The sequence below is a fragment of the Salmo trutta genome, chromosome 1, assembly GCF_901001165.1.
Source record: "Salmo trutta chromosome 1, fSalTru1.1, whole genome shotgun sequence".
In the NCBI taxonomy this organism is placed as follows: Eukaryota; Metazoa; Chordata; class Actinopteri; order Salmoniformes; family Salmonidae; genus Salmo; species Salmo trutta.
In genome coordinates, this window is record NC_042957.1 from 33082719 (window position 1) to 33105405 (window position 22687).

At 45.2% G+C, this 22687-nt stretch overlaps 3 protein-coding genes across 9 annotated transcripts in view; 2 read left to right on the plus strand and 1 right to left on the minus strand.

Annotated features, from left to right (window-relative positions):
* The window catches only part of LOC115194308 (midasin), a 43960-nt gene extending 41675 nt beyond the window's left edge, over positions 1–2285 (plus strand). The window contains exons 99-101 of one of the 2 annotated variants that reach the window (XM_029753931.1): positions 105–171; positions 741–883; positions 1060–2284. In XM_029753931.1, coding sequence (XP_029609791.1) covers positions 105–171; positions 741–883; positions 1060–1245 — 396 coding nt within the window. In that variant the 3' untranslated portion in view covers positions 1246–2284. Of the gene's footprint in view, positions 1–104; positions 172–740; positions 884–1059 lie in introns of both variants that reach the window. The other variant, XM_029753940.1, reaches the window with a different exon arrangement.
* A 135-nt stretch (positions 2286–2420) lies between these two features.
* lyrm2 (LYR motif containing 2) lies at positions 2421–3579 on the plus strand. Its single transcript, XM_029754001.1, has 3 exons — positions 2421–2530; positions 2870–3010; positions 3085–3579. The coding sequence occupies exons 1-3, from the start codon at positions 2465–2467 to the stop codon at positions 3169–3171; spliced, it is 294 nt and encodes a 97-aa protein (XP_029609861.1). The 5' UTR covers positions 2421–2464; the 3' UTR covers positions 3172–3579.
* Positions 3580–3581: 2 nt separating this feature from the next.
* ankrd6b (ankyrin repeat domain 6b) overlaps positions 3582–22687 on the minus strand; it is a 61585-nt gene continuing 42479 nt past the window's right edge. For 2 of the 6 annotated variants that reach the window (XM_029753966.1, XM_029753971.1), the window contains exons 2-17: positions 21132–21451; positions 20345–20404; positions 15363–15461; positions 13851–13949; positions 13166–13264; positions 12724–12822; positions 12121–12219; positions 11457–11555; positions 10389–10466; positions 9715–9819; positions 9513–9623; positions 9248–9403; positions 8693–8845; positions 8284–8397; positions 5621–5918; positions 3582–5212 (exon numbers count right to left, since the gene is read on the minus strand). In XM_029753966.1, the coding sequence (XP_029609826.1) occupies positions 4560–5212; positions 5621–5918; positions 8284–8397; positions 8693–8845; positions 9248–9403; positions 9513–9623; positions 9715–9819; positions 10389–10466; positions 11457–11555; positions 12121–12219; positions 12724–12822; positions 13166–13264; positions 13851–13949; positions 15363–15461; positions 20345–20404; positions 21132–21257 (2448 nt within the window). In that variant the 5' untranslated portion in view covers positions 21258–21451 and the 3' untranslated portion in view covers positions 3582–4559. Of the gene's footprint in view, positions 5213–5620; positions 5919–8283; positions 8398–8692; positions 8846–9247; positions 9404–9512; positions 9624–9714; positions 9820–10388; positions 10467–11456; positions 11556–12120; positions 12220–12723; positions 12823–13165; positions 13265–13850; positions 13950–14619; positions 15025–15362; positions 15462–20344; positions 20405–21131; positions 21452–22687 lie in introns of those variants that run through there. The other 4 variants (XM_029753979.1, XM_029753986.1, XM_029753960.1 and 1 more) reach the window with 4 other exon arrangements.

The following is a 22687-nucleotide window of genomic DNA, read 5'->3' on the forward strand; positions in this document are numbered from 1 at the left end:
GCCTTCCGAGCCCATTTGTTTACCGTCTGTGATATTAAATGACATCTATTTAGTGAGGTACTCCTGTTTGAGACTGACCGTCACATTGTGCTCATGTCCTTTAGTTCCTGGAGACCTCAGCCAACATGTTTGTAGCAGCTAAGCAACACAGCCCTGGATCCATGAACACAGGTAATGTATTGCGGTGGTGCAGCATCTCCTTTCACTTGATCAATGCAATAAGACTATTCAGTATGATTACCATACTAGAGAACGGCCTCCCCAAGTCCGTTCTTCATTTGCTAATGTATTCAAGTGGGTTTAGAGCCCACTATACCTCACAGTAATGAGTTCACATAATAATCAACGCCTGCTGATTGCATCGTACTCTGAGCCTATGGGGTCCGTGCCCTGGGTGTATTTGATGTCCAACAAACAAGCCCTGAGGGAAACAGTGGGAGAGTAGATCACAATGACTGTTATTCAAAGGCAGGGTATTGTTCCTGCTACAGTGCCCCTGGTGAAGCTAACATGTCCTCTATGGAGCCGTGGTGAAGATCACAGTGCAGAGCTGGTATCTGAGCTTTCACTGCTCTCCCTCTGCAGCCCAGAGGACTTGAACCTGTAAGCAGACACCCAGGGCCATTGTGGTGCAAGTGTAAACTGACCGCCTCCTCTCTCTCACTCCCTCTTTCGCTCTCGTCCCACTCTCCCTCCCCTCCTTGTCTCCCTCCCTCCCTCCCCCACTCTCCCCCCCACAGAGACAGCCCAGCTGCTGCTCATTGTGTCGGACGGCAGAGGGCTCTTCCTGGAGGGGAAGGAGAGGGTGACGGCGGCTGTGCAGGCGGCTCGCAGCGCCAACGTCTTCGTCATCTTCGTGGTGCTCGACAACCCAAACTCCAGGGTAAGGGACTTAAGTTGGTTTAGATGGAATCCATGTTATGTATCAAGGACTGTGGATGGTAATGCAACATCTAATTTACATGATACATTTGTTAATGTGAATAATCAAATCACTATAAGATATGATATTCATATAGAACTGTTCCCTTTGGTGTTTCCTTTGTCATTTTTCTACAGGATTCCATCCTGGACATCAAGGTGCCCATCTTCAAAGGTCCAGGAGAGATGCCTGAGATCCGCTCCTACATGGAGGAGTTCCCCTTCCCTTTCTACGTGATCCTGCGGGACGTCAACGCCTTGCCAGAAACCCTGAGTGACGCGCTGAGGCAGTGGTTCGAACTCGTCACGGCAACCGACCAGTAGAAGCCATCTTAGAAGGCAGCAACCAACCGCACAACGCCACTCTGCTGCTAGCCTCTCGACAACACACGGACTCAAAAAACAAAATGGGACTCACAAAGAAAGACGGACTTGCCGCTGTGTACGTGCCTTTTTATCTCATTTTTTTTACTGTAATTTTAGTAGACTGTAGAGTTTGATAGCGACTTCCGCCGTTGAGTCCTTGACTTCAGGCCAGGGGGATTCTGGAAGTTCTTTCGTAATGTAATAAGCATTGCTTTAACTTGCACGTCTGTAACAAATGATTTAGAAAAGGATACAAAATGTGATTCCCTTCCGCGTAAACAACCTCAGTGAAGAGATGCTGTACCTCTTTCCCCTGTGTACTATAACCCCCTTCATGTTGTATGGATGTTTTCAGTGTTACATGCTCATCATCAAGTCATTCTACTTCCATGTGAACACATCAACCGATAATGTATGGAGCTGACAGTAGTGTTGTGATGAAGTTGTTTTTGGACAACTGTAAAGAACAAAAAAAGAACAAAAGCACACCTTTTCGTTATATCATGGCAAAACAAAAGCATGCCGATATGGTCTTGATCCATTTCTAAAGTAATCCCAAAAATTGTGCCTTGAAGAAATCTTATTGCATCTCACTTAACACCCATGTGCTTATAAAATAATCCATTGTTTACATGGAAATTATCATTCTGCCCAAATGTGTTATTCATATAAAGCTTAACCCTCTCTCTCATTAAAGGTCAAGGTTTTTGGGAAAATTTTAAGCACAAGAACTGCTAATAACAATTTTGATAAACGCTCCAATCGATGGCATTTCTCTGGTCTAAGAGACATATCCACTACATCTTACTGTAGATAAGGTTCATTCACTGACACGAAGACACCATTAGGAAATGTCATTGCTGTGGCCATATGGAACACAGTTGTAACTATAAGTAAACATATGATATTCATGGAAGTTTTTTTTTCTTCATACCATCCATAAATCACATCATATGACATGATACATTGTATGATGATAATAAACTTTTTAATCTGTGTTTTGAGCACGTTGTTTTATCTAATATGTACTGTATTTGGTAGTAGCCAATTCACATACAGTATTTTATGGTCCCTAAAGAAATCGATTTTCAATAATACTCCGCCCCACAAGAGGGCGACATTTATATTTCTATATGTTGACTGCCAAAACAGGTCAGCTTGAGCTGCCTCTACAACCATGTTTGCTACAATTCACATCATGGCTAGCTCAAGGTTACCCGCGGCAGCACTTACATTAAAACAGGTAATAAATACATATTTGTCGGTATCATGACCTGTAAACCATGCGGTTCGACTACCACTGCCAACTAGATGGTGTTCTCTTTCATTCACACTTGGGAAATAGCCGTGGCAGCATGATGAGCGAGCTAGCTAGCGTTAGCATTTCAGCAGCAGCTCTAGTTAGCTCATCTGACAATTTGGTCTTAAGTGTAATATCCTCACTAAGTAGCTAATACTATGCCTTTTTTTTTGTTAACGTTTTCTCCTTCAGCAAATTGTTCTGCTAATATGATTGTTGATAAATTAGCCAGATAACTTGCTAGCTAGCTTGCTTGTTTTGCTTCCTCTGGTCTATTTCTAGTTTATACAGAGGCAGAAAGTGTTGAGTCTCTACAGAAACATGATGAGAACCATCAGACAAGTGCCAGACGAGGGAGACCGAAAATACCTGAGGGATTGGGCGAGAGATGAGTTCAAGAGGAATAAAAACAGCACGAATCAGGTGAGATAAGGTCTGAAATGACGTCATTCTGCGTTCTATCCCTGTTCTAACCTTCGTTGTCTCCGTATATCTAGGACGCCATCCGAATGATGATCACACAGGCAAACATGCATCATGACGAGCTACAGTCATCCCTTGCATTGGCTAACGTTAAGAAGTAATGTCACCTGTCTGGGGCTAAGGTAACCCACCGATTTATCCTGGAAGTGAATGCCAGAAGCGTTTCTATGCTGCCTCAAATGGACTGTGAAAGCCATAGGAATCAGTACTTGGACAAGTACACCACTTACTGTGGAAGCACCTTGGCATTTGGCCCCGACCAGCTCGTTGCCGTTCATAATGTGATTTGGACCATATCAGATGGTTGCCATCTACATGTCTAGCAGTGGTGACGCTTTCAAATCACTTGTGAGGAACGCTGTGAGAGCCATGTGTGATATGCCATTTGCGATCATGTCTGACATAATACCATCGTTCTCATGTTGGGCTATTGTAAAGCTGTTTGTGTCCAGATGACCCTCGTGAAATATGTTATGTACATGTTGGACATAAAACAAAAATACATTTTGTAGTTTGTCTCTAGTTTTTTTTTACAAAATCCATTTGATATCTATTTTACTACACAGAATGTGTGTTCATATCAACAAAGACATCAATGTACCACAACCTCGCATCTGAACAGAACAAATGTCACACATCAGCACTAACTATATACTGTTTGCACAGGTCTATTTCAGAAGATAAAAACAGACTTTCCATCATGCAAAATGGTTCTTCTTAACAGTACCTCATTTTAGTGCTAAAGGACAAGCAGTAGGATGATATGGTTTTTACCATTAAAGAAATATACAGTAGTGGGTTGGAGTAAAGGTTATGAATACTATAGTTTTCTTACTAGTTAAGACAGTGCCAGTTTGGCTGTGTTCTCTTGAGTTCTGTTACCCTTGTAAGTCACATATCTGTATAAAAGCTTGCAGTAGCGTATTCTACTGATATTTTAAGCATCCTAGTTACCTCAACTATTTCTGCTGTCTGCGTTTGTCTTTCTCTACTCTCTCATTTGAATATAAATTAAGAACGTCACAAAAAATGACCCACATTTTCCACAAGCAAACCTCCAGAATCCTTCACATAAGACTTTCTCATCACAGGATAAAAAGCACTGGAGTATTGGCATGTTGACTTAATGACAGCGTGACATTGTTCCCAGGTGTGTGTGTGTGTGTGTACCAGTTCCGTGATGGCCCCATGACATAATACATTATAAATAACTATCAGTTTTACAAACACAGGAGCTACCCAAAACAAATTAATAACAAGACCACATTATGCTGAATAGTCTGGCATGCCATAACATGTCTTTAAAATAAGTTACTATACAGATGATTTTCTACTGTTGCATGACATTATTTACCAAAAGTATTAAATCTGCTAAATTCAGTCAATGACAATTTTTTTGGTCAGTGGGTCCAGTTGATCCAGGGTGCCATCTGTAATTTTGTTGCTGTTCTGAAGGTATACCTCTATACTCTGCAGTGGCGTCCCTGTGTTAGCTGTCGTCGTGCCTGTTAGTCCTGAGCATGCGTAGCTCGTCCTCCAGGTAGGTGATCCTCTCCACCAGGGAAGCCCTGTCTGCCTGAGCACGCTGGTCCGCCTGCCACCTGGCCTCCTGGATCTTCCTTTCATACCAGTGCTCCATCTGGGTCGACACCGCCTCGAAGAAGTACTGTGTCACCTCCAGGGCGTGCATGTTCTCCCTCTCCTTTTCAAAGCCCTCCCCCACGCCTCTCTCCACGGCTCTCTCCCCAAACACCCCCAGAGTCTGAGCCCCCTCGGCCTGCCCCACCGAGGCCCCCTTGTCCCCCTTGGTCTTAGTTCTTCTGCCCTGGGAGTGCCTCTTGTGGTGCTTGCCCTTGTCCCTGCCCCGCTCCCTGTCTTTATCCCTCTCCCTGTCGCAGTCCTTGTCCTGCCTGCTGCTGCAGCGGCGCTCGGTGGCTGGGGACAGGCTGCTGGCCCGCTGGTTGTTGCCGCCTATGCTCGGCGCCAAATCCAGCAGTGCCATGTCCTGCAGTCCCTGGTATGGCCTGCGGGGGTCAGTACAACACAGCGAGCGTTCCTTGGGCCGCACCACTTGGGGAGATGGGGACAGGGACTTAGCGGGAGTTGGGGAGATCTTTTCTCGCTTGTGATGTTTACCACCGCCTGGGAGATTTCCGAGAGCCAATTATTAAGTGAATTAGAATTAAAAAGTCAACCTCAGAGCACGGCACACAATAAATCATTTATGATTATTCAAATTAGTTCCAGTGAGATTGCCATCTTCAAATGCAGTGTGATAGATTAGGATGATAAATTAATTAACCTGCCAAAGGCAACTTTATATTTTGGGCATTTCTGTGAAAATGTTCTATTTGGGCCACATTCTCTGTTATTTACTTCTAAAAAAAGGGTATGACCTAAGAATAATATACTTAGATTACGTAATGCTTACATAAGCCTGTATCTGTGTGAAATGAGTTCCCTCTCCATTGTGTATGTGTGTTCGTGCATGTGCATAAGAGTAGTAATTCGGAGCGCTGGCTATTTCACTGAGTTCTCTTTGAACCGTACCTGGAGAGCTGTCCACCTGAACCCCAAAGTTGTGATTGGCTGAGGGGTCCTCTGTGGCGGCCGTGTTGGGGTCTCCCTCGGTGAGGTCAGTGGTGTGGGGGGCCAGACACTCGACGCTGCACCCAGGCCCCCCTGCAGGCAGCACAGTGAGGCCCCCAGGGTCCATCTCACACAGGCCTTCAGCCATGGACGAGGACTGACGCAGCTTGGCGTTGCGGGGGTCTCCGGTGAAACGCACCTCAATGTTCTGGAGCTTGGCCAAGCACCAGTTTTTCAGCTCGTTCACCACTGATGCCTGCTTGAAGGGCAGGCCAAGACAAGAAAAGGTTTTGTGACAGAGATACAGCAGGGTATATACAGTGCCTTCGGAAAGTATTCAGACCCCTTGACTTTTTCCACATTTTGTTACGTTACAGCCTTAATCTAAAATTAATTAAATAAAAGAAAATACTCAGCAATCTACACACAATAACCCATAATGTCAAAGCGAAAACAGAAATACCTTATTTATATAAGTATTCAAACTCTTTGCTATGAGACTTGAAATTGAGCTCAGGTGCATCCTCTTTCCATTGATCATCCTTGAGACCTTTCTACAACTTGATTGGAGTCCACCTGTGGTCAATTCAATTGATTGGACATGATTTGGAAAGGCACACACCTGTCTATGTAAGGTCCCACAGTTGACAATACATGTCAGAGCAAAAACCAAGCCATGAGGTCGAAGGAATTGTCCTTAGAGCTCCGAGACAGAATTGTTTCGAGGTACCAAAACATTTCTGCAGCATTGAAGGTCCCCAAGAACACAGTGGCCTCCATCATTCTTAAATGGAAGAAGTTTGGAACCCCCAAGACTCTTCCTAGAGCTGGATGCCTGGCCAAACTGAGCAATCGGGGGAGAAGGGCCTTGGTCAGGGAGGTGACCAAGAACCTGATGGTCACTCTGACAGAGCTCTAGAGTTCCTTTGTGGAGATGGGAGAACCTTCCAGAAGGACAACCATCTCTGCAGCACTCCACCAATCAGGCCTTTATGGTAGAGTGGCCAGATGGAAGCCACTCCTCAGTAAAAGGCACATGACAGTCCACTTGGAGTTTGCCAAAAGGGACCTAAAGACTCTCAGACCATGAGAAAAAAGATTATCTGGTCTGATGAAACCAAGATTAAACTCTTTGGCCTGAATGCCAAGCGTCACGTCTGGAGGAAACCTGGCACCATCCCTAGGGTGAAGCATGGTGGTGGCAGTATCATGCTGTGGGAATGTTTCAGTGGCCGGGACTGGGAGACTAGTCAGGATCGAGGCAAAGATGAATGGAGCAAAGTACAGAAAGATCCTTTATGAAAACCTGCTCCAGAGTGGACCTCAGGACCTCAGACTGGGGCAACGGTTCACTTTCCAACAGGACAACGACACTAAGCACACAGCCAAGACAATGCAGGAGTGGCTTTGGGACAAGTCTCTGAATGTCCTTGAGTGGCCCGGACTTGAACACGATCAAACATGTCTCGAGATACCTGAAAATAGCTGTGCAACAACGCTTCCCATCCAACCTGACAGAGCTTGAGAGGATCTGCAGAGCAGAATGGGAGAAACTCCCCAAATACAGGTGTGCCAAGCTTGTAGCGTCATACCTAAGAACACTCAAGGCTGTAATCGCTGCCAAAGGTGCTTCAACAAAGTACTGAGTAAAGGGTCTGAATACTTATGTAAATGTGATTCTTCCATATTTGTTCTTTTAGAAATTGCCAAAAAATTCTAGAAACCTGTTTTTGCTTTGTCATTATAGGGTATGGTGTGTAGATTGCGTGAGGGGGAAAAAACTATTTAATCATTTTTAGAATAAGGCTGTAACCTAACAAAATGTGGAAAAAGTCAAGGGGTCTGAATACTTTCCGCACTGAACAAAAATATAAATGCAAAGTTTATAGTGTTGGTCCCATGTTTCATGAGCTGAAATAAAAGATCACAGAAATTTTCCATACGCACAAAAAGCTTATTTCTCTCAAATGTATTGCACAAATGTGTTTACTTCCCTGTTAGTGAGCATTTCTCCTTTGCTAAAATAATCCATCAACCTGACAGGTGTGGCATATCAAGAAGCTGATTAAACAGCATGATCATTACACAGGTGCACATTGTGATAGGGAAAATAAAAGCCACTAAAATGTGCAGTTTTGTCACACAACACAATGCCACAGATGCCACAGCGTGCAATTGGCATTCTGACTGCAGGTATGTCCACCAGAGCTGTTGCCAGAGAGGGCCAGGACAAAGTTTGGGAAACCCTGGTCTAGAGGAGGATGAGCTGGCCAATCAGCTGTCTACTTGGGTGAATATTTTTAACGACCGGTATACGCCTACAACATTCTGTTGTTGGGGTACGCACACACCATTCCAACATAAAAATATGCTTTTTAACATAGCTAATTAATACAATTTGGGAAGAAAAACTATTTCACTCATATAAGTCATTATAAGTCATATTTCATAGAAATCTGGAAACACTGGGCAGTCACTTTAAAGCATTGTTGTAATATTTTAACGACAACCTTGAATTAAAAAGTTTAATGACGGCACGTGAAGGTATAGGAACGAGTGTTTAGTCCATCTGAGACCCGCCTCTCTTGCGGTGTTGAGTGAGTTGACACTGCTGTTAGTATTACCTGTCTCTTCTCCCCCTCCTGTCTCTCCTGCGTGGCCCTCTGGTCGATCCTGTGTTGGCACTCTGACCTCTCCGCTGAAACTCTCTCTACTGTCATCTTATCTAGGGCACGGATCTAGAACCACACAATCACAAACCACATAGTTAAATGCCCGAGCCTGATAAAGCTGTCGTGATTAATGCAAGACGCCGGTTGTGAAACAAAAGCTCACAGCTGCTTTTGACTTTAGTAACATTACACTTCATTTCATTAATAGGCAAAATCTGCAAATGATGAATGCATGCCTGCCCCACATCCACTGCTGTGACTTCAGAGGCTTGTGGGATGTAGGTCGAAAGCTACAATTTTCCGTTTACGTTGCAAAAAGTTGAAAACGCCCTAATGAACAGCACCCTGGTCTATTATGTACCTGATGTTTGTTCTTGCGGTCCAACTGTCCCATCTTGTTGTTCATCAGGTCCTGCACCGTGTGGATCTCCGTCTTCATCTCCTCCTTGGTGGCCTCCAGCTGGTTCTCCAGCTTGATGATCAAAGGCTCACAGCGGCAGCCATTGATGGGCGCCTGGGACACAGAAACAAACCACGGGCACTGATCCACTTGATAGCAGACACAAACTCAGGCTGAAATTGTATTAATTACTAAGTATGTAAGTCTTGTCCGAGCCAGAATGGCCCATAGGACAGGAGCCTATCATGTTTCTGTAGCATGAGGCAGCTAGATGTACAAGTACACCTCCTGGACAGGATGTTAGTCTGTCGCGGGGCCTTGCTCCGACTGAAATATGTGTTTTCTACTACCGTTACAAGGTTTCAACATGACAGAAAATCTCTGACAGTAGCTCCTTTCACAGTGCTTTCAAAGCAACGCACTTTAAATGTGAAGCGAAAGCATAATGAAATCATAGCATCACGTGAAAAATGTAAAACAAAAGCACAGGCGTCTGTGTGCTCTTTTTCTATCTACCTGCATGATTTTGCCATCCTTGCCACGGTACAGAGTGTACAGCTGATAGGCCTTGTAGTTGTGAGGCGGGGGCTGGGGGGAGGAGCCACGCAGTTGGCCCCGCCTCTTCTTTCCGTGTTTGTTCTCATTCCGGCGGAGGGGGTCGGAGAGCGAGGGCTGCAACGACATCACACCGCATTACATATTCCATCTGTTTAATATTGATAACATATCTCACCTGGGTAAACGTGTGCGGGTTGTTTAGAAGGTTAAGGTAATAGCTGACCTTCTCTTTGAGCTTCCTGTTTGTGCCCTTGCTGGCGCTCGCCTCGACCACCTCGTGTTTGAGGGCGACGAGGTCGCTGCTGTGGGTGTCGTCGGCAGCAGATGCGCTGTCCTGTGAGGAACAACAAAAATCAAACATCTCCGCATCTGTGTTATAATATGCTGGCGCACGCGGTACGAGTGAGACGGTCAGCTAACTGTACCTTCCTGGGGAGCATCTCATCCCTGGGCACAGACTGTGCTCGGCGCTCAGCCTTCAGCTTGTCCCTCCTCTTCCTCACAATCCTGCCTCGGGTGAAGCTCTGGACCTGAATACACGCAGGGAGAGCAGTGTGAGAACTAAGGGCCAGTCTTATTATTCACTGAGGCTTTAAGTTTACTGACAGCCATTGATTGGTTGAAGGTCCTGTTTTTTGTTTACTTCAGCCTGTCCAGCTCTTTACATGGAGTAAATGCACATTATTCAATTAGGGAAGGTTTCTTGATTAAGTAGGGATATAGGTACAGCTAAAATAGCACAAATAATGCTAACTAGTTTAGCCTCTCAATTTCCCTATCACTTCCAAGTGCCAGTGCCTATCTAGATCTATAGCAGTTTCCCATGGACTCTGCCCATACTTGCACTTGACGCAGAAACACCTTTACTGCCAACCCACAGGAATGATGTCAGGTAGGCGTTATGGAGATATGAGAATTTCAGACAGATAAAAACGCCAGTCAAACACCTGAAGTATTGTAATTCAAGTCCAAACACAGTCTGCGGCATACATTTTTTCTATATAAATATATAGATAAGGTTGGTATGTGAGGTGTAAAAGTAAAATAATAATACTGCCTGGGTGCCCCTGCTGGACAGACTGGGTAAACCTGTACTCACCTGAGGTGCTTTGGTCAGAAGCAGAGCTATGTCTGGGTTGTTGTGGTCTCTGGCCTGGTCCAGTGCAGTCTGGCCTGCCTGCTCACATACAGAGACAAGAGGCCAGTCAACCAGGGCTACAAGGCCTAGTTAGAGATATGTGATTCAACTGGCTATTGCACTATGTTCATTGCCTGGCTACCCAAACTCCTCGCTCCGGCCAAACAGACGTTAGCTTCTTCTCCGCAATGAGTCTGGAACTGAGTACCTCCCTGACATTTTCTAGAAATCAAACACATTCTAACCATTCTGATTGGTCTCAGAAACTGTGTTGGGCCAGAGCCAGAACACAAGTGGGTAAAGCTGCGTTTTGAAAAAGTGTCATTGGCTTTGATACTCTGATTGGTTAAAGATTAGCCGATCGCCGATGACTTTGTTTCGTACAACAGCCCTCGTTTTGACGTCACCACAAACGACTCCAACGACGTCCGTCTCAGACTGAAGTATGTAGCGAACGTAGAACAGCGGATGAATTCAGTTTGAGTCGTCAGGCAACGAAGTTAAGGGTAAATATAAATAGATATTTCCAAGTAGCTATTTCAGTTGTCAGTATGTCAAAATTACATTTCTTGAACAACATACTGTTGTTCCTCATCAAAGTCCGCATGGCGTTACTGTGACTGAGTAAAAAACCATAGCCGTGGCTCCAGAGCAGGTTATTCACCAAACAGAATGTGCGGTGACATTAGTCATGATTAAGACGGCCTTTAGAAGTGCATGACTGCTCCAGAGCATAGTGAACATAGTATAGTATAGTATAGTACACTCTTAGAAAAAAAGGTGCTATCTAAAACCTAAAATAGTTGTTTGGCTGTCCTCATCGAAGAACCCTTTGAAGAACCCTTTTTGGTTCTAGGTAGAACCCTTTTGGGTTCCATGTAAAACCCTTTCCACAGAAGGTTCTACCTGGGAACCAAAAAGGGTTATCCTATGGGGACAGCTGAAGAACCCTTTTTTTTCTCCTCTAAGAGTGTAGAACAGAGCCTGGTCCGGGGGCCTGGGGCCGGGGGCCTGGGGCACTCCACTCACGTTGTTGCGGATGCTGCTCTCTGTTCCAGCCTCTAGCAAAAGCCGCACCGTTTTCTTATGATTCAGCGCTGCTGCAACATGCAGCGGTGTGTCCCCAGCCTGGCCCAGAGAGAGAGAGAGGAAGAGAGAGAGAGACTTAGCATAATGAAGTGGATGTTCCGCTGGGTTTTTACGCTTCAACAAACAAATACAGAACAATGTTATACTCTAAGTCCCTGCTCTTTGCTATTAAAAGCTAAACACAGTCATACACATAATATTTCCAGTAGGCTTGCTGCACTATGCTACGGCTAACTTAGGGTAATTCAAGACCTTTGACAAAGAAATGATTTACATAATAATCATAGGAATGGTATTACATTATAAGCGGATAAAAGCTACCGAGAAAAGTATATTCACATATTGCGTGTACATGCATCGCATACGTTTTCTGATCAGTAAGATTTCTACCCAGAAAAAAAACCGGGAGTAAAAATGATATAAAAGTTGTAACACATGCAATTCTCTCATTACATCTCACTGAGGGTGAGCAGAAAGCAGAGAAAAAGTAGTGTCAAAGTATGGGTCTCGATTCAAACCCCTTTCCAAATATACACGACAGAACGTAAAAAGCTGGAAAAGCCCTCTTGTGTGAAAGTAGTGTCAGTCACATGCTCAGACCAACCTGGTTCTTCTCTGCCACGGAGCAGAAGGCTCCCAGGAGGATGCGGAGCACGGGCACGTGGTTGTAGCGGGCCGCAACATGCAGACACGCGTCACCCACCTGGAACACAATGAAGAGAGACCACCACCGCCACCCGCAGTTTGAGTTTCCTTTCACGCAGACGTTGGGAGAGCAGTCAATGGAGAAGTATAGTAGCGCTGCATGACACCCGGCAGTGGCTGGTGTAGCAGAGGAGCAACGAACTGCATTGGGAGACGCTTCCTCTGCTCAGCAGCTCTGTTCAATTCACCCATGAGGGGCGATTACGTTTGAAGTGCGGAGCAGAGCACTCGCATGCATACGTTGTTTCATAATGAAGTGACTGCATGCAAATTGCTCTGTGGTAGTAGCTAAATGTAGAGAGGCTTCTATTGTCAGCGTGTTTTCCTGAGCAGTGGTTCGGAGATACCTGGAGATCCTGTATCAAATCATGGGAAGGCTACTTTGGAGTGGCATTTGTAACGTGCTATATTGTGTGACACGGAATTATTATTGTTCACAAATTATAGGACGGTACAAACGGCGCCCCATAGACTAGCCGACCCGTGGAGGAGGAGGACTTACATGGTTCTTGCTGTCGGGCCTGGCGCCACCTAACAGCAGGACCTTGGAGCTCTGAGCATGGCCGTTCTGACAGGCCAGGTGGAGGGCCGTGTTCCCTGCCTACATGGACAGACGGACGGACGGACGGACGGACGGACAGACAGACAGACAGACAGACAGACACCAGGGTTGTGTTTAATAGGGAGACAACATTTTGGAACAGAGTGAAACTGGGAGGTACTGTAACAAAACTCAACTTGTCCAATTAGAGCACAGCTTTCCGTTTGCGGTTCTATATCTCGGCTATGGTTTGCCCTACTGAAAACCACCCAGGTCAACACTAAGCACCACGAAAAGCTCTCCAGTCATATAACAATCTGCAGTCACAGCACAGGACCTCTTGGAACCACAGCTGTTTTATAACTGTGAGAAATCAAATCTACAGTATTTGCAGTAGAATTACCTTGTTTTTTGAGTGAACGTTGGCTCCGGCCTTGACCAGCAGTTTGACAGACTGGCTAAAGCCGTGCCACGAGACCTCATGCAAAGCAGTGTTACCGTCCTGCAATAACAAACACACAGTCAAGAGCTTCACACATCCACAGCCTGACCTCTGGATTGGTAACTATCATACTGGACAACTGTGTTATTGTTACTCTTACAGTCAAAATAGCTAACATGGCAAGCTAAGTAGGAGATTAGGGAGGTAACGTAAGAGGCTGTGTGTCTAGGCCTAGCTATAAACACACTTTCTATTCACATGGACTTCCATGGGCTATGTATGAATCCCAAATGACACCCTGTTCCCTTTTTAGTGCACTACTTTTGACCAGGGCTCATAGGGTTCTGGTCAAAAGTAGTGCCCTATTTAGGGAATTGGGTGCCATTCGGGACACTTACTATTTCTTCGCTGGGAATGAATGGGGGTTAAGCAGATTACAGGTCCAGTGTGTTCTCTATAGTTTTAGTGCTGTCTGACAGTTTGTTGGGGGTTTAAAATCCCTCTGTGCCTGTGAGTGCATTGAGCCATGCTTTTAGGCCTGTGTGAGCGCTGCTGTGTGTGTGTGTGTGTGTGTGTCTGTGTGTGGGTGTGTGTGTGTGTGAGCTCTGTGTGTGTGTGTGTGTGTGTGCGTGTGTGTGATATGTACCTTGTCCTGTCTGTCCAGAGCACACCCTTCCTGGATGAGGGCAGAGATAACGTCATTGTTTCCCACCACGGCTGCCCGGTGTAAGGCTGTCTGCTCACCCTGCGCATGCACACACACACACACACACACACACACACACACACACACACACACACACACAAATGATCAGTTAGGGATTTTCACAACAATGGTGAATACAAATACCACATCCACTGGTTAATAACTTTCCATTCCATTGCAGTTGGCAAACTGACTTGAATATGATGGGTGGACTTTTTAGTAGAGTTTCTCAAGTAGAATGTTTCAGGTTATTATTAACACAAGAAATGACAATGATGTTACAACAATCATCCAACAGCGCAGTTTGACACCAGATAGGCCTCCATACTATCACAGTCTACTACAGTGGGCATCCTCCATACAAAGCAGTGAACACAGCACTCAGCAGCAGCAGGCAAAAGCACTCAGTTCAGCCCAGCTCATTTATGCTCTACCATAAATGGAATTCCTACAAACATGAAGAACTCCTCCTAACAGCAGCTCAACAGAGTGACGTTTTGCAGACCAGGTTCGACATGTCACGAGAAAGGGGGGGAAGAAAGAAGAGCAAGAAGAAGTGCCGATTCCTGTGAGTGGAGGAGGTGGGGCTGTGGTTTGTTCATTCCAAGCGAGATAACTAAGAGGCGTGCCCAAAAACCAGAGGACATGCAGTAGTAGAGGATTGGGAGAGTGATTATTTTTCACGGGCTCAAAGTAGCTTTTCTCTAACCTCCTTCTTCACTCTCCCTGATCTTCCAGGCTCTCTCCCAGGCCCAGTTCCAGCAGCCTTCCTCCACGGCCGTCTCTCTCTCTCCCCTCCTCCCCCTCCTCCTTGCGACCACTCCCCCCCGTTGGTGGCGGAGGATGCGCTGTGGCCCGTTCGGGATCGGGAGCTCATTGACCAGATGGAGAGAATTTGGGAGCGCCAGAGCTTTGGACCATTATCTGTGGCTGTGGGACTGCGGAGGGGGAGGAAGGTTGACCTGCACCCAGAGGGTGAGACCCGTGGAGGTCTGCTGCATGCCTCAAACTGGCAATCCAAATAATCCCACTCTAGGCCACTGGAGGTCATTATACTACTAGCGTGACAGTCTTAGAGAAATGGAAAGGGCGTCCGCACGCAGGAGAAACTACACTGCAATCAAAACACACCAGCAGCCAGACTCAGAATCTCCATGCAGATGTCATGTCGTTTGTGTGCTTCAAAAAGTGACCTAGTTCACATGTAAAGGTCTATGTTAAATATTCTGGTGTTTGTTTGTGTGATCGTACAAATATTACATGGTGTTAAATGGGTGTGATGTTCATTTGGGAAGATGGTGAGCGACACTAATGCAACGCCAGCGAAAACCAAGCGATGGTCCACACACAGATCCATCATCACAATCATGACTGTAGTGCTAGCTGGAAACATGGAAAGAGGGCAGTGCAAATGAAAGGCAGTATACAAACAGACAGTCTCTGGGTACTTACATCGTCCTGGATGTCCAGATCGCAGTCGGCCTTCAGGAGAATGCGCACAACCTCGATGTGGCCCTTATAGGAGGCCAGATGCAGGGGACTTCTGCCGTACTGTGGACACAGAACACACACTCTCACACACAGAAGAGAGGGCCACAGCAACTGAAGACAGACACACCAACTGAAGAGAGAGAAACCAAGTGAAGCCAACCACACAACCAGACCGTATGTGACAATGTGTCTATAGTTCCGCCATACCCAGTAACACATGGTGCTGTCATCATGACACAGCATTTAGCCGCATGCAATCTGTCTGTCATGGCCACACAGGCCATTTGAATAACGAGTCGCCAGTAAACAAAAAAATATTTAATCCACATACGGTTTAAACGAGCTAGAATGGAAGGGAACCTATATAGCTGCTTATGGATAGGCCTCCCACATCCTCCGGCTCTTAGGCCCAGACTTATGGACCTGAAGCCTGCTATGGAGCAAATGTGTATTTATAGTTTTGGGAGGTTTCTCTTTCTATGGTAATAATGGATTGTTTGTCAGGTTACATCAGTGATACTACCTGACATTACAATCATATGCTGTATTGGATTAGATAAGGTTAGCAATGTAAAGGCATGCTGGATACTCGTCATGGAAGGTTCCTTTTCTTATAACAACTGAAAGGAATCCAAACTGTTGGTCTTTAGGAAAACTAGATTTCAGTCTTGGGAGGTGTGTTTCCTGACTGATTCCGTGTTTGGTTAATGATGTTTGTCCCCCATGAGACACTGTAGACACAGAAGCCTATTTCACTTCCTCAATATCCCCAGAATGAATCTAAGATAACTTCAAGAAATCTGTAATAAATGTTGACGTTTTTGCCGAGGATGTTTTAGTTGTGCAATTTTACATCTTAAGGTGATAAGTACCAAAGTTCTCAAGTAAAAAAAATGTGCAACGTGTTGTCTTATGTAAACAAAGTCGTAGCTGCTGGGCAGGTCTGTCTCACTGTCTATGCTATTGGATGTAGAGCAATCACCGCAGCTGTTCACCCCATGTTAGTGGGCAAATGGACATAGTCAAATCAAAACCCAACTTTCATTTACCCGTTGTGACGCACGGATGTTCCAAACTCCGTTTTAAGACGAGACTGACTTCATGACCCAAATGATCCTATTTACACTGTAGTCAATTTTGACACTAGAATAACTGTTTCTGACTCTAATCGATGCCACAGAGGCAGTTTTCAAAGGATTTGTTGCTTTTTTGAAGGCAGTCGCTCTTTAAGAGGCTTAATTGGGGTTAAGCTAATGTAAACAGATGCTCTCAGTAAATCTTAAAGCATTATTTCAAGATACTAAACCCTATCTCTCCACATAGGCTACAGTAAAGGAAGGCCCTAAAAATTGTCAAAGACTCCAGCCACCCAGTTATGGACTGTTCTCTCTGCTACCGCACCGCAAGCGGTACCGGAGCACCAAGTCTAGGTCCAAAAGGCTTCTTAATACTTCTACCCCCAAGCCATAAGACTCCTGAACAGCTAATCAAAGGGCTACCCAAACCCCTCTTTTACGCTGCTGCTACTCTCTGTTTATTATCTCTGTACATATTACCTCAATTACCTCAACTAACCGGTGCCCCCGCACATTGACTCTGTACCGGTACCACCTGTATATAGCCTCACTATTGTTATTTTACTGCTGCTGTTTAATTATTTGTTCTTCTTAAAGCATTGTTGGTTAAGGGCTTGTTAGTAAGCATTTCACTGTAAGGTCTACACGTATTCAGCGCATGTGACAAATAACATTTGATTTGATTTTGATTTAAAGCACAGTAACAATCTGGAAGTGAGAAAATAAAGTGAAAACGCGCTATCTGCCTGCTGCAGAATCCCTCTCCTGAAACATGTAACTGGCAGCCATATTGAATCATCCACGTTAATTCAATGTAATTAGAGATCAGGTGTGCAATCACAAAGAACCACATCAACACAACCCCCTTATTAACACCTAATCCTCATAGCCCTCCATTAAATGGGTAGAGACGGGAGAGACCACAATCCCTTTAGCAGGCGAGTGTGGCCTGATATATGGGTGCGGCTCGGCACTGCATGTTATTCATTATGGCCAGGCAGGGGTTGAGTTTCACTTGGCCAGGCTTGGATGTCTGCCATGGAAGCGTCTCAGGTAAACACAGTCAGGGCCCAGCCAGGGTGAAGTCTATTATCCCAGGAGACTGTGAATGGAAAGGGCCTGCTCTCTGCTCTGTGGCCTGGTATGACCTTAGATAGACTCACGACTGGCTCTATTCTAACTCCTCTCATTCTCATTCTCAAAAGAGTTTCTCTTCCACAGAACTAAAACATCCATCCAAAACTTGACACTTTACCTCACACTCCCCAATACAATACCTTCCTCACCTCCCCTCCTCTTCCGCTGAAGCACCGGAATTTCCAACTGAAATATAATCCTCATGTTTCTAGTTTTTTTTGTTACTAGGGAACCCAGCCAAAATGTGAAAATACAGCTGGACGTAACATTATGAAAGAGACAGGTCGGCCTAGCAGATGCAACCATGTAAGATAGATAACTGACAACTTTCATATATTCAGTCAGTCATGTATTCATATTTCACTCAGTTTCAGCTGTAAGTGTAAGAATTGCAGTTCATTTCCTGAAACAATGAAAAATGCAGCATTCTTGACAAATTAAAGACGATTGAAAGTCTTCCTTAACCCATAACTCTTGTGCGCTCTTAAAACCTGTTGGGGCTAGGGGGCAGTATTTGCACGGCCGGATAAAAAACGTACCCGATTTAAACTGGTTACTACTCTTTCCCAGAAACGAGAAAATGCATAAAATTAGTAGATTTGGATAGAAAACACTCTGAAGTTTCTAAAACTGTTTGAATGGTGTCTGTGTGTATAACAGAACTCATATGGCAGGCCAAAACCTGAGAAGATTCCATACAGGAAGTGCCCTGTCTGACAATTTGTTGTCCTTCTGTTGCATCTCTATCGAAATTACAGCATCTGTGCTGTAACGTGACACTTTCTAAGGCTCCCATTGGCTCTCTAAAGCCGCCAGAAAGTGGAATGGGGTGTCTGCTGTCTCTGGGCAAAGTACAACAGCTCTGTTTGTGAGTGGTCAGCCTGGGGACAGTGAGACTGAGATGCGCGTTCACGAGAATTCTCAATTTTTTTCTTTCAGCCTTTGAATGAATACAACGTTGCCCGGTTGGAATATTATCGCTATTTTACGAGAAAAAAAGCATAAAAATGTATTTTAAACAGCGTTTGACATGCTTCTAAGTACGGTAATGGAATATTTAGAATTGTTTTGTCACGAAATGCGCTCGCGCGTCACCCTTCGGATAGTGACCTGAACGCACGAACAAAACGGAGCTATTTGAATATAACTATGGATTATTTGGAACCAAAACAACATTTGTTGTTGAAGTGAAGTCCTGGGAGTGCATTCTGACGAAGAACAGCAAAGGTAATCCAATTTTTCTAATAGTAATTCTGAGTTTAGTGAGTCCCAAACTTGGTGGGTGTCAAAATAGCTAGCCGTGATGGCCAAGCTATGTACTCAGAATATTGCAAAATGTGCTTTCGCCGAAAAGCTATTTTAAAATCTGACACCGCGATTGCATAAAGGAGTTCTGTATCTATAATTCTTAAAATAATTGTTATGTATTTTGTGAACGTTTATCATGAGTAATTTAGTAAATTCACCGGAAGTTTTCGGTGGGTATGCTAGTTCTGAACATCACATGCTAATGTAAAAAGCTGTTTTTTGATATAAATATGAACTTGATTGAACAAAACATGCATGTATTGTATAACATAATGTCCTAGGAGTGTCATCTGATGAAGATCATCAAAGGTTAGCGCTGCATTTAGCTGTGGTTTTGGTTTATGTGACATATATGCTTGCTTTGAAAATGGCTGTGTGATTATTTTTGGCAGGGTACTCTCCTGACATAATCTAATGTTTTGCTTTCGCTGTAAAGCCTCTTTGAAATCGGACAATGTGGTTAGATTAACCAGAGTCTTGTCTTTCAAATGATGTAAAATAGTCATATGTTTGAGAAATTGAAGTTATAGCATTTTTGAGGTATTTGTATTTCGCGCCATGCGATTCCACTGGCTGTTGACTAGGGTGGGACCTAGCCCAGGGAAGTTAAAGGGGCACACAGCATTTAACATGAACACCACAGAAAGCAGAAAAAAAGCTTCTGCCCAGAGATGTGTTATTGAGGAAGTACATTTATGAGGCTCAGGAAAAAAGGCCTCTGCTTGGCTGTCTTATCGGCCAGTATCACATTGCAGTCTATCAAGAGAAAGACTGGAGATCTGAGGAAGGCCTGACCTAAATACTATCTCGACACCTCAGGTTTGTCTTAATTACCAGAGCTGTTCTGACAGAGACACAAAGACAGGCTATTCACTTCACAGACAGATAGGATTGCTACTGCCGCACATTACTTCAATCAAGCATGTCTGTCTGTGACTCTCACAGAAAACACCCAAACACACAGGTGTATTTACTGTATTTACTGGGGCGGCAGGTAGCCTAGTGGTTAGAGTGTTGGACTAGTAACCAAAAGAGTTGCGAGTTCAAATCCCTGAGCTGACATTATAAAAACAATCTGTCGTTCTGCCCCTGAACAAGGCAGTTACGCACTGTTCCTAGGCCGTCATTGAAAATAAGAATTTGTTCTTTAACTGCCTAGTTAAATAAAGGTAAAATAAAAAAACACTGCCGCACACAACTACATTCACTGTCTTTGGGAGATCAATTACCACATTCTGTAAAGCCATGTCATGCAATGATGAACATACAGTATTACATCAGCCTATATTAAATGTGTCAGTCTTGGCATCTCTGCAGAGGCTTGGGGCTACATGACATGTTTAAGAAATCTTCTCTCCCAGCATTGTGTGGTGTGACATCAAACAGAGGTTTACACTGTGTTGCGTGTGTCAGCGTGTTTACCCAGATCTGTGCTCCCACAGCTGTGGTCACGGACAGCCAGATGGAACGATGGAAAAGCTCCTTCGCACAAGTGACACACACACACACACACGGGTAAAATCAGCATCAGAGAGAGTCCCTCATGGCCGTGTTCATTTGTAACCAACACATTCCTCTTCCTCTCCAAATACTGCAAATTCCAACTCCTCCTCCTCCCTGTAAAATACAGCTACTGTAACTTACTGTGAGGAAACAGGGTAGTTTTATAGATAGTGCTAGTATCCATGAAAGTGAGGATTATAATAAATTCCTATACTGCTCCAGTCCCACTAATCTTTTGGCAGTGGACCGTAGAGGGGATCTAATCATAGCATGAATGATGTACCACACTAGGCACATACATCTGCCCCATGGTCATTGTCCTGGTGGCCCAATGAAGCTGCAGTTGAGTGAGACACAGATAACTGTGTCACACAAACCCACCCATATTAGCTACACACAGAAACAGTACACAGCAGTGGAGGCTGCTGAGGGGAGGACGGCTCATAATAATGGCTGGAACTGAGCGAACGGAATGGCATCAAACCATGTGTTTGATGTATTTGATACCATTCCACCTATTCCACTCCAGCCGTTACCACGAGCCCGTCCTCCCCAATTAAGGTGCCTGTGGTACACAGTACACGTTTGACAGAAAAAAGCCTGGTGGCCCAGCCTGTGTGACCGCCGCTACTTAGTATAATAAACACGTTGAAAAGACAAAAGTCTTATGAACACACAAGAAGGCAACCTCCTCTAATCCACTTACCTTGGTGACGGCTACTTTGGCGCCCTTGTTGATGAGCTGGACCACATTGTCGGCCTGGCCCTTATGCGAGGCTACAAGGAGGCGCTCAGAGAGTGCAAGGACCGCAGCCGCATCCTGCTGGCTCATGTAAGCAGGGCGAGTGAAGCACTGTCTCCAAGACGCAGTGCTCCAAGGAAGGGAGGGTGGGCTCACACCAACCCTAAGTCATGACCGTCACACACAGAGGTAGTGGGCAGAAAGAGAGGAGGAGAGAAGGAGAAGAGAGAGGGCTCGGACCTCCGGACACTCCCAGGTTGGCTCCCTCATGTCATCCTCAGCGCCTGGAAGAGAACAGGAAACACATGTGTGGTGATAACAGGCTAGCGCGTGTCACATGGTACAGTAGTAGAATGGCAAACAGGAAGCCAGGAGGGAATGGGGAGAATAGTTTGAGATTTTAATTGCTGCTAGCCATCTAGTTTTGAGTTTTATTAGTTGTATGTACGGGATACACATGGTATACACTGTCCAATGAAATGCTTACTTGCAAGTTCCTTATTGACAATGCAACAACAATAAGAAATAAAAAAAGATTAGTCTGACGGCTTGTAGATCGAAACTGTCTCTGAGCCTGTTGGTATCAGACTTCATGCCCCGATATGTCTACCTGACGGTAAGGGAGTGAACAGCTTATGACTGGGGTGTGTGGTGTCTTTGATGATTCTGCAGGTCTTACTCAGGTACTGTTTTGAGTCGATGTCCTGGATGGGTGGGAACACAGTCCCAGTGATGTACTGGGCCATCTGGAGGGCCCGCTGGAGGGTCGTGCGATCGTGGACGTACCAATTTGCCTACCAGGCCGTGATGCAACCGGTCAGGACGCTCTCGATGGTGCAGCAGTATTATTTGGAGAAGACCCAAGTTGGCATGCAGAATTTCTTCAGCCACCTTAGGAAGTACAGGCGCTGTCGTGTCCTCTTGACAAGAGTGGTGGTGTTGTTGGTACATGACAAGTCCTCTGTGATGTGGACGCCGAGGAACTTTAAACTGCTGACTCTCTCTACTGCAGTCATGTGGATGCGGATCAGGACATGTTCCCTCCTCTGCTTCCTGAAGTCAACAATCAACTCCTTTGTTTTGCTGACGTTGAGGGAGAGGTTGTTGTCCTGGCACCACAATGCCAGTTCGCTTACCTCCTCCCTATAGGCTGAATCGTCGTTGTTGGTTATCAGGCCTACAACTGTGGTGTCATCAGCAAACTTGATGATGGAGCTGGTGTCGTGCAAGGCCACGCAGTCATGGGTGAACATTACCAATCCTCACAGCCTGTGGTCTGCCCATCAGGAAGTCCAGGATCCAGTTGCAGAGGGTGGTGTCCAGACCCAGGGATCTAAGCTTGGTTTCGAGCTCGGCGGAAACAATAATGTTGAATGCTGAACTGTAGTCAATGAACAGAACTGTCACATAGGTGTTCCTCTTGTCCAGATGTGTTACGGCTGTGTGAATAGCAATAGAAATGGGATCTATCGTGGATCTTTTGGAGCGGTAGACAAATAGGAGTATGTCCAGTGTACCTG

Coding starts and splice junctions, on each gene's coding strand:
- lyrm2 (XM_029754001.1), top strand. CDS start 2,465: ATGTTTGCTACAATTCACATCATGGCTAGCTCAAGGTTACCCGCGGCA. Junction 2,531..2,869: donor CAGCACTTACATTAAAACAG/GTAATAAATACA, acceptor GTCTATTTCTAG/TTTATACAGAGGCAGAAAGT. Junction 3,011..3,084: donor ATAAAAACAGCACGAATCAG/GTGAGATAAGGT, acceptor CCGTATATCTAG/GACGCCATCCGAATGATGAT.